We start from the raw sequence: 10,445 nt of genomic DNA on the forward strand, positions 1-10,445 counted from the left end.
TCTACCTTTTTAAGGAGAATCAAACCGGCTTACAATTTTTCCCACTAAATGCTCACTTCTTCTTTTTCTCCCTTTTCTGCCCTCTCCCCAGGTTGGCCAGATGCAGATATTAAGACGCCAGATAGCCAACGAACTTAATTATTCCTGCAGATTTGATTCTAAGCACTTAGCAGCTGCGTTGGAAAACCTCAATAAGTAAGAATCAGGACATCCTGAAGATCAGCTTGGTCACAGTGAGGATGGCGGGGGGAGGGGTGATCTGTTGTGTTCAGCTTTTGAATGAGCATTAGAAAGCAAATTAAAATTCAGGACTCTGATTCAAAAAGCGGCTCTGCAGTTTGGATGGAAAAGCGGGCAGAAAGAACCTGGGGTCATAACCCCAGTGATCTAGAGCAGGGTGTAAGAAGTTTATTTTCTGTCTGGCTAATTGGGTGGGCAGCCAGTTTTTGAAACCCCCAAAGACTTTGCCCAGACTTGTGTATACTGAAGCTGAATGTCACCATGTATGTTCAAAGAAACCCCATTGAAAAATGCTCCAAAATGTAGGAGTTGGGGAAAGGCGCATCTCTTTAAAACAGAATATTCTGATGGGGGGGGGGGGTTTCCTGTGTAATGAACCATATGCCAAAGTCAGTCTTTTTAAACAATGTGGATTTTTAGGAACATTTACGATTTTTCTCTTAATTTTTTATGAAGTTATTCGGTGGCTTACATATTGGATGTACCTGCTGCTAATTCTACCAGACTTAGGGTGACGACCGCAGAGGTTTTGCTGGCATTGCCCTCCTGGTAACAGGAAACCTGGCTTAGCCCTTTCTGAGATTTCACACTAGGTATTGCCCGTACGCTATACAGTGGCCAGAGCTAGAAATGACTTCAGGGACATGCCTAGTACATTAGTGATGATTAAAAAGTCCACTACTGGCTACTCACCATTGTGAGTAAAGGGAACCTCCATATTCAGAAGAAGCAAACCTCCAAGTACCAATGCTTGGAAGCAGCAATAAGAGAAGGCCTCAGCCTCTATGCCCTGCTTGTTTGGGCCCCCCAGGGCAGCTGGCTGGCTGCTGCGTGAGACAGGATGCTGGACTAGATGGACCACAGTGTGCCGCTTACGTTTTTATTTATTTCTGTTCAAATCAAAAGCTGAGATTCTTGTGATTATGAATTCTACACGTGTGGTATGACGTGTGGAATGCCTTGGCTTTAAGAGATAGTTAAACTGTGGAACTCCCTGCTCCAGGATATGGTGATGGCTGCTAACTTGGAAGGCTTTAAGAGGGGGTGGACATGTTCATGGAGGAGAGGGCTATTCATGGCTACCAGTAAAAATGTCTACTAGTCATGATGCATACCTATTCTCTTCAGGATCAGAGGAGCATGCCTGTTACATTAGGTTCTGTGGAACACAGGCAGTATGGTGCTGCTGCAGTTGTCTTGTTGGGGGCTTCCTAGAAGCACCTGGTTGGCCACAGACTGCTGGACTTGATGGACCTTGATCTTATCCAGCATGGCCTTACTTATGTTCTTACTTAGATGCAAGGACTTTGTGAAAATACTTGTATTGTGCCTTTCTGTCGAATAACATTGAGACCATTTAGAGTTGGTCTCCTTTTTGTGTTATCTTTCGGCAGAGCAATCCTTGCGGACATAGAAGCCCATTATCAAGATCCGTCGTTGCCTTACCCTAAAGAAGACAACACCCTTTTGTATGAGATCACAGCTTACCTGGAGGCAGCTGGCACTCATAATCCACTGAATAAGGTGAGACTCACGTTCCCCCAACATAATATAATGTTATTAGAGTGGTAATAATGGAGAGCCAGTGTGCGGTAATGGCGAGATCCAGGTTCAAATCTACACTGCCAAGGAAACAACTAGCCTCAGCCTCTGTGCCCTGTTGTTGGCCCTGTGGAGTAACTGGTTGGCAGCTGCCTGACATGGATGGCTGGACTGGATGAACCGGTGCTCTGACGCAGAAGACTCCTCTTACATTCTGAAGCTTGCTGGGCAACCTGGGGCCAGTCGCACTCTCTCAGTCCAACATACCTCGCAAGGTTGTTGTGAGGATGAAATGGAGGAGAGGGGAGTAATGTAGGCCACTTTGGGTCACCTTTGGAGACAAAGGCGAGATACAAAGGAGGTCAGTAATCATAAATCCGATATTTCAGGTGTGTTAAGTGTTTCACGTACATCTGTAATCCCTATAGCATTTTCATGTTATAAACCAGTATTATTAACATTATAATTATAATTATAATTAAGAAAGCTGATAGGAAGAAAATATTCCTTTGAAATGTGGTGTTGGAGGAGAGTGTTATGGATTCCGTGGACTGCCAAAAAACAAATCAGTGGGTTATAGATCAAATCAAGCCTGAACTGACCCTAGAAGCTAAAATGACTAAACTGAGGCTTTCGTATTTTGGTCACGTCATGAGACGACAAGAATCACTGGAAAAGACAGTCATGCTAGGAAAAGTTGAGGGCAGCAGGAAAAGAGGAAGACCCAACAAGAGATGGATCGACTCAATAAAGGAAGCCACAGCCTTCTGTTTGCAAGGTCTGAGCAAGGCTGTCAAAGTTAGGACATTTTGGAGGACTTTCATTCATAGGGTCGCCATGAGTTGGAAGCGACTTGACAGCACTTAACACACACACACATTATTAACCCTATGTTGAAGATTTGGAGGAGGGGGAATTAGGGACTTGCCTGAGATGATTTAATGAGTTTGTGGCTGAAATGATTTTTGAATCAACATCACAGTTTGCTTCACTAGCTTGTGACAGTAGTTCTTGCTTCAGGCTGAGACGCTTTTTTCCCCTTTTTGTGGCACTGTCAATAAGCCTGGTTCTACTGAAAGCTCAAAAGCTCTTGAGAGAGTATTGGGGAGCAGTGAGGGGTGCCTACGAAGAAGAGTGGGGTTCCCACGACCAAAAGGACTCCCCCCTCTCCCAGCTTCTGAGGAGGTCTGGGCCTTGCGCGCTCATGTGAGGGCTGATGGCCTGAGCCGGGAGTGAGGGTGGACTGGCAGATGCCGGGGTGGAAATTTTGCACTAACTGCTACACTGTACTTCCTTACAATCTTTGAGCAGTTTTCAGTTCTTAAAATGTCACCATTCCGAAAGTCCCTTAGAGGTTTGAAAAGAGAATTGACTTGTAATGAGTAAATAATAGAACCTTTGGCAAGGCGTGGGATTCATTGCAAGGTGTAACGGTGGGTTTCCGTTGCTCGCAGCAGGTGGGAGGTTGGGGAAGCTTTGAGGGAAATTGCGTGGGAGGATTAAGACCTGCCAGAAAAACCACAGCTTCTCAAATGAGAACTTTATTTAATGTAAACGTGGGACACTCTGAATAGAAATAGTAAATTTGTAATGTATTACCAGGGCTTCTTAAACTTTTTCCACTTGCGACCTCTTTTCACCCAAGAAATATTTATATGACCACAGGTATATAGGTATATAAAATAGATATGCAAATCAAACATTTACTGATAATAAATCATAAATACATTTATTTTAAAACTTTGGTATACATATAATTTTACCATTTACTGTTGCCAATTTTTTTGTGACCCCCACATTCAGTTACACGACCCCATATGGTCGACCATATGGGGTCGTGACCCACAGTTTAAGAAGCTTTGTATTAGACTGCTAGATTGGCAATATGAACACCCAACTAAATAGATCCTTCCTGTCATCTCTCTTTTCTTTTCCAGATCTACATAACTACGAAACGGCTGCCATATTTCCCTGTTGTGAATTTTCTGTTTCTGATTTCCCAGTTGCCGAAGCTCCAATACAACAAAAACTTTGGTACAGTATAAATCGTGGGGTCCTCAAAGTGGTGCCCATGGGCATCACGGCAACCGCCAACACCTTTTCTTGCGCCCACCAAGGGTTTTTAAGAACTGAGCAGGGCCAGGTGGGACTTTTGCCCATCAAGGCTTCTGATTGACTATTTGAGATTTCATTGGCTGTGCAGATTTTTTTTTAAATGTTGCTTTAGCAGCAGCTGCCACCACAACACAAGGATCTGTACTGTGTTACTGAAATTAAGCTGTGGCAATCGTTTTGTGGCCAGCTCCGCCTCCTGCGGCAGCCATTTTGTTGCTGCGCCCACTATGCCTTGTTGGAATTCCAAATGTGCCCGCAGGCTCAAAAGGGTTGGGGCCCCCTAGGATGCATCATTCACTTGCATGTGCCTTTAAGCATGGCGGGCGGTGAGCTTTCATTTCTTCCTATCATCCTAGTACGTCTTTGGCCCATCTTTCCCCCAAAGAACTCAGAGCCGCCTGCAGGTCTTTCCCTTCCCTTCGGTGTACTATGATTAGAGAGTACGTTTGCAGCATTACGAAAAGACAAATCTACGTAACCAGCTGTCAGTATCCCTGAAAGTGTGTTTGATGAGATTTTGTAAGCAAATACTTGGAGAGACGGGCATGAAAACGTGAAACTGCTGTATATGGAGTCAGACCTATTAAGCTCCGGGTTGCCTCCTCTGACTGGCAGGAGTTCCCCCAGGGTCTCAGGCAGAGGGTCCCGCACATCACTTACTGCCTGATCCTTTTGAATGGATCTGCCCGGGATTGAACCTGGGGCCTTTTGGTATACAAAGCAAATGTTGTGCCACTGAGCCACAAATGTTGTGCCACAGGTAGGAGGTGATGTGAAAGACCGTCCGCCTGAGACCCTGGAGGGCCGCTGCCGGTCTGAGTAGACAGTACTGGCCTTGATGGACCAAGGGTCTGTTTCAGTATAAGGCAGCTTCATGTATTCATGGTCCTGCCCTATGACAATCAGATGGTTACAGTGGTGCCATCAGGGCCAGATTTTGGGCCAGAGGCCCAGCTCGTCATCTCCACAGGGGGTTCCCCACCAAATGCAGGCAGTGGCTACCAAACCCCGTTGAGCTCAGTGTCGCCTGTTTCTGAGCGAATACGCACAGAATACAGAACAGTATTTCATTTGGGGAAGCAACAATAGCAGTTTGTTCTGCCTTTGCAGACACACACCCCTGTGCTGTTCTACCTTAGTCCATGAGCACATGAACCTGCCTTATACTGAAGCAGACCCTTGGTCCATCAAAGTCAGTATTGTCTACTGAGATCGCCAGCGGCTCTCCAGGGTCTCAGGCAGAGGTCTTTCACATCACCTTTTTGCCTAGTCCCTTTAACTGGAGATGCCGGGGATTGAACCTGGGGCCTTCTGCATGCCAAGCAGATGCTGAACTACTAAGCCACGGCCCCTTCCCACTGACCACCAGGAATAAAATGGGGGGGGGGTCCAGTGGGCTGCAGCGTGAGGAGGAAAAGGAAAAGTCCTGTTCCATGCAGTCAGTGGATAGTTGGACACACTCAATAGACGTCTTCATCTGTGGGGCCTGTCCCTGGACAGCCAGCTGTCCAATTGGCTCATCCCGCAGGTAACTTTCTCCCCACTAGTTTGGGGGTACAGAGACGATCCCCCTGACCCGCCATGGTGAGCTATTACACGTGAGCCGTAAGCCGCCACGGGAGAGCTATTCAAAATGGCTTCCACAGAGTGGGCTGTTCCGTGCACAGTGACAGGAAGGAGGCGGGAAACATCTCTGGTTCTCTTTCAGGGATGGCGTGCAGGAAGCCGGCTGACCCAATAGACTGGCCGCCTCTGGTGCTCGGGCTCCTCACTCTGCTGAAACAGTTTCATTCCCGATACACAGAACAGTTTCTGGCTCTGATTGGTCAGTTTGTTCGGTCTACGATGGAACAGTGCACGAGGTACCCCCCCTTTTTGCTTCCCTTGGCGCCTTCCGTGCAAGGCCTTCTCCTCACAGGCTGGTGGCATATTGGACCAGACAATTTCTGGTTGCAGGTGGAATAATAATTCTGGAATGAAACCCTACATCAAGGATGGGGAACCTCAGGCCCGGGGGCCGTATGCGACCCCCGAGGACATTTTTTGTGGCCCTCGGGAGCTCTGGGGCCCTGCTGCGGAGGCGGGGCGCAGGGCGGCCCTCCCCGAGGGTGTTCCTGGGGCCGCAGCTTACAGGGGCGCTGCGGCGCCCTTTGGACCTCCTCTCGCCGACTGTCGGCCGGCGAGAGGAGAGGGGAGGGACGCTTCCCCCAAGGCTGCCCCCTACAGCCGCAGCGTGCAGGAACGCAGAGGCACATTGTAAGCCCCTCTCGCTGCCTGTCGGCGGTTGAGCAGCAAGAGAAAGCGTGGGGAGAGGCCGGCGGCTCCCGGTGGCAGAGCATGCATGCCGGAGCCGATCGGGCTTCGGGGGGGGGGCATGGAGACTGGGGCCTGGTCGCGCGGGGCTCCATGCACCGCCATGTGTGTGTGTGTGGGCGGGGGAGGTGGAGATACTGGGGCCCAGTGGCGCGGGGCCAGCGTGCGCGGGAGGCTTTTCTCTTTTCTGTCACTCTTTCTCCTTTCTCTCCCTCTTTTTCCCTCTTTTTCTGTCTCTTTCTTTGGCTCCCTCCATCCTTTTCTTTCTTTCCCTCCATCCTTTTCTTTCTTTCTCCCCCTCCATTTCTTTCTCCCTTTCTCTCTCTTTCTCCCTCCCTTTTCCTATTTCTCTGTTTTCCTTCCTCCCTTGCCAATCAACTGTGGGCTGCGCCCCCCTGGCACCTTATTTCTCGGGCCTTCCCACCTGGAGGGGGGGAAGCGGGGGCGCCCTGCAGGCCTTCTGTGTGGCCTCCCCTGGGGTTGCCAACCTCCAGGTGGTGGCTGGAGACCTGGCAACCCTAGCCTCTCCCCCCCATACCGGGAGATTTACACCTGGTATGGCCCCTGAATGATGGTATAAATGTGCAAATGGCCCTTGGCAGGAAAAAGGTTCGCCACCCCTGCCCTACATAAATGAAATAACCTCCCTCCAAGGGGAAAAAAACCCAAATATATCAGGAAGAAAGATTCTAGCATAGAACATGCCCTGTGTGCTAGTTTTCTATCCAGAGAGATGTGTATATTAAAAATAGAGAGGAGCATTCTGTGTTTTCCTCTACTCTAGTCTGAAGTGGGGCAAACCATACCAGATGAGCCTCAAGGGGAAGGACATCCCACAGGCGAGGAGCTCACCACTAAAGAAGCCCTGTCTCTTCTCACTACCTGCCTCGTCTCTGAGGGTAGGGGCATAAAGAGCAGGGCTTCTGGGGCAGATATGAACTGGCAAGCTAGACAATAATGGGAGGAAGTGGTCCTTCAGGTGTAGGAATAAATACCATATATTGTGTGTGTGTGTTTTAAGATACTATTTAAAAATCCTGCTCAGTTCTTAAATTTAAGAGGTCATCTGTCACTACCAAATGATCATTCGTCTCTGGGGGTTATGTGTCTGCAGCCAGAAGATCCCGGAAATGCCCGCAGATGTTGTGGGTGCCCTGCTTTTCTTAGAAGACTACGTTCGGTATACAAAGCTACCACGAAGGGTATGTATTTTGAGCGAATTCCGGAAAGAAATGCACAGGAATCTTTGGACTCATTTTCTTCTATATTAAACTTATTTTTTATATATCTGTCATGATTTAACCCTTGGGCTAGATTTAACCTCGGGTAGAGGTTGGCTATAGAGCCAGCATGGAGTAGTGGTTAAGAGCAGTGGACTCTGATCTGGAGAACCGGGTTCAATTCCCCACTCCTCCACATGAAGCCTGCTGGGTGACCTTGGGCCAGTCACAGTTCTCTCAGAACTCTCTCAGGCCAGGCAGAGGCAGGCAATGGCAAACCACCTCCAAACGTTTTTTGCCTTGAAAACCCTATGGGGTTGCCATAAATCAGCTGTGACTTGATGGCAAAATCATACACACACACAGATTGGCTATAGCTTGTAGAATATATCAGTAAAAGAATGTGGAAGTTCAGACCCGGGCATCTCCAGTTGAAAGGCTCTCAGGTAGTTTGTGCTGAAAAAAGTCTCCATATGAGACCTTTGAAAGCTACCAGAAGTTAGAAGAAGAGTTGGTTTTTATATGCCGACTTTCTCTACCACTTAAGGCAGAATCAAACCAGCTTACAATCACCTTCCCCTCCCCACACCAGACACCCTGTGAGATAGGTGGGGCTGAGAGAGTGTGACTGGCCCAAGGTCAGCTGGCTTCATGTGTAGGAGTGGGGAAATAAATCCAGTTCACCAGATTAGCCTCCGCCGCTCATGTGAAGGAGTGGGGAATCAAACCTGGTTCTCCAGATCAGAGCCCACCGCTCCAAACCACACCACCACGCTGGTTCTTAGACAGTTCTGGATTCTGACTCTGTTGTGAGGCAGCTTCCTATAACTGTATGTTCAGTCTTCACTAAGTGCCCAGATGAGAGATCCTACCTGGCTTAGGCAACTTCTCAAGTGGCAGAGAAAAGCACCTCTCTCAGTGGCAAATAACCCACCTTCGACCAGCAGGCTTCATGTGCAGGAGTGGGGAAACAAACCTGGTTCTCCAGATTAGAGTCCACCGCTCATGTGGAGGAGTGGGGCATCAAAGCCGATTCTCCAGATTAGAGTCCACCGCTCCTAACCACTACACTGCGCTGGCTTTCAATATAGCTCAGTGGCCAGTTCAAGACATAGTTGGCAGGCAGTGAAATGGTTATTTTCCCCATGAACTCCCACATCTTGTAGCATATTTGAATGAATATTGCAACGTATGTGTAGTACTATTGAATGTCCTACTATGGCATTAAAAAAAATTATTAAGGCCGATGAGTGATTTCTGCAACATTTTAAACCACTTCTTGGGTTCTTCTGTCTGTTAGGTTGTTGAAGCCCATGTGCCTAGTTTCATTTTTGACGAGTTTCGGACAGTTCTGTGACTCCCTCTGGAAGGAACAGCCCCCGTTGGAGCTCCTAAAAATCCTCTGTGGTGAGGAAGAAGGAAAATGACATTTCAGAGCTGGCTTTTATTTGCATCTTACACAATTCTCATACAGCAGCATGAGTTGAACGTAATCAGCAGTACTAACCCTGTTTAATTGGCAGTTATGCTCCGATGGATCACTTGATATTAGCGCTGAGTATTTTGTACTTAAGATTGTAATGTTGTACACAGTTCCTTATGTACAAAAATTGTTGTTATGTTCATAGGAAGCCATTTTGTAGACATGGTTACTTTTTTTGCACAGCAATTAAAAGAATGATGTTGAAAGGAGGTTTTAGATCTCTTGCCTGTTTTTCACATGGTTCAGAAATATTTATTAATACCATTAACAGGGGGAGGATTACATGTTTGGGTCCCCGATTCTCAATAATTGATTCCCATGGTATTTCTCTGTCATACCAGTGTAACACCCGAAGGCCATGACAATGGCGCCATGTAAACTTTAATACATAGGATTAGTTCAGACATCATGGGAAGCTGTGGTTGAATTTAACTAGTTAGTGTCATTGTCTGAATGTGGGCCACACCACAAACTGTGGGTGGTAAAGTTTCATTAAACCAGGGTTTGCATTCAGTTTCATACCCACGGTTAGTCTTAACTGTGATTACATAAATATGTGAGTGTGGAAAGTGCCTTGATCCTAGCACCACCCTCCATGACTTCAAAGCAAGGTAATAAAACCAGTAAACCACAACTGGAACAATCGAGTGCATGTTGAACCCTGGTTTCACAAGCCTTAACCATGGTTTGTTTTCAGATTGACTACAAGCCAGGATGAAACCATGAAGTGTTGCATCAGCACTGAGCAAACCATGGTCAAGACGATATCTCTTTGCTTACATGTTAACCCGCAAGTCTTCCTGTCCATATCCTCTGCCGAGGGCTTAGGTTAGCAAGCTGAGCCACGGTTTTACTGTCCCAGCAAATTGAGGGCTGTGGCTTCCTGTATAGAGTCAATCCATCTCTTGTTGGGTCTTCCTCTTTTCCTGCTGCCCTCCACATTTCCTAGCATGATTGTCTTTTCCAGTGACTCGTCTTCTCATAATGTGACCAAAGTATGATAGTCTCATTTTAGTCGTTTTAGCTTCTAGGATCAGTTCAGGCTTACGGTATACCAGAGTGAAAAACACATCCAGGGCTATTAACTGAAGATTTTAAGATTTTATATGGCAGTAGAAGAAAATTTCACATCAAGATTTTTTAAAAAAAATGCGAACAAAAGGGAGGAATGTACCGATAACAGCAACCACCCCCGCCCAAAAAACCCCACATGGTTCAAGTTGTCCCTTCTTTGTGTGATCTGCTTCTCACTGACGTTACTGGGGCATGCTCAATAACAGTGTCACAATCAGCACTTCTTCTACCAGTGCTCTCAACAGTTAATAGTGGTCTTTGTAAACATCTACCTCTTTTATAAACTTCATTTGTATCACTTTTATATATACACATCTGTATTCTTCTATGCACATCCAACAGCTAGATCCTGCAGTCCCCTGTAAAATTGGCCCCAGAAATCCTTCAAGGGTAACAACTTACCAGCAGGGATAACGGAGCCAACGCCACACAAACATGCAGGGATCACTGGGAATCAA

General features: G+C 47.1%; 1 protein-coding gene across 1 annotated transcript in view; it reads left to right on the forward strand.

The window, feature by feature from the left end:
- WASHC5 (WASH complex subunit 5) overlaps positions 1 to 8,940 on the forward strand; it is a 35,133-nt gene extending 26,193 nt beyond the window's left edge. Inside the window, exons 23-28 of the mRNA XM_056854544.1 lie at positions 92 to 195; positions 1,635 to 1,764; positions 3,720 to 3,816; positions 5,606 to 5,759; positions 7,325 to 7,412; positions 8,731 to 8,940. Coding sequence (XP_056710522.1) covers positions 92 to 195; positions 1,635 to 1,764; positions 3,720 to 3,816; positions 5,606 to 5,759; positions 7,325 to 7,412; positions 8,731 to 8,787 — 630 coding nt within the window. The 3' untranslated portion in view covers positions 8,788 to 8,940. The remainder of the gene's footprint in view (positions 1 to 91; positions 196 to 1,634; positions 1,765 to 3,719; positions 3,817 to 5,605; positions 5,760 to 7,324; positions 7,413 to 8,730) is intronic.
- The last annotated feature ends 1,505 nt before the right edge of the window (positions 8,941 to 10,445 follow it).

This window comes from Euleptes europaea, chromosome 8 (assembly GCF_029931775.1).
Source record: "Euleptes europaea isolate rEulEur1 chromosome 8, rEulEur1.hap1, whole genome shotgun sequence".
NCBI lineage: Eukaryota > Metazoa > Chordata > Lepidosauria > Squamata > Sphaerodactylidae > Euleptes > Euleptes europaea.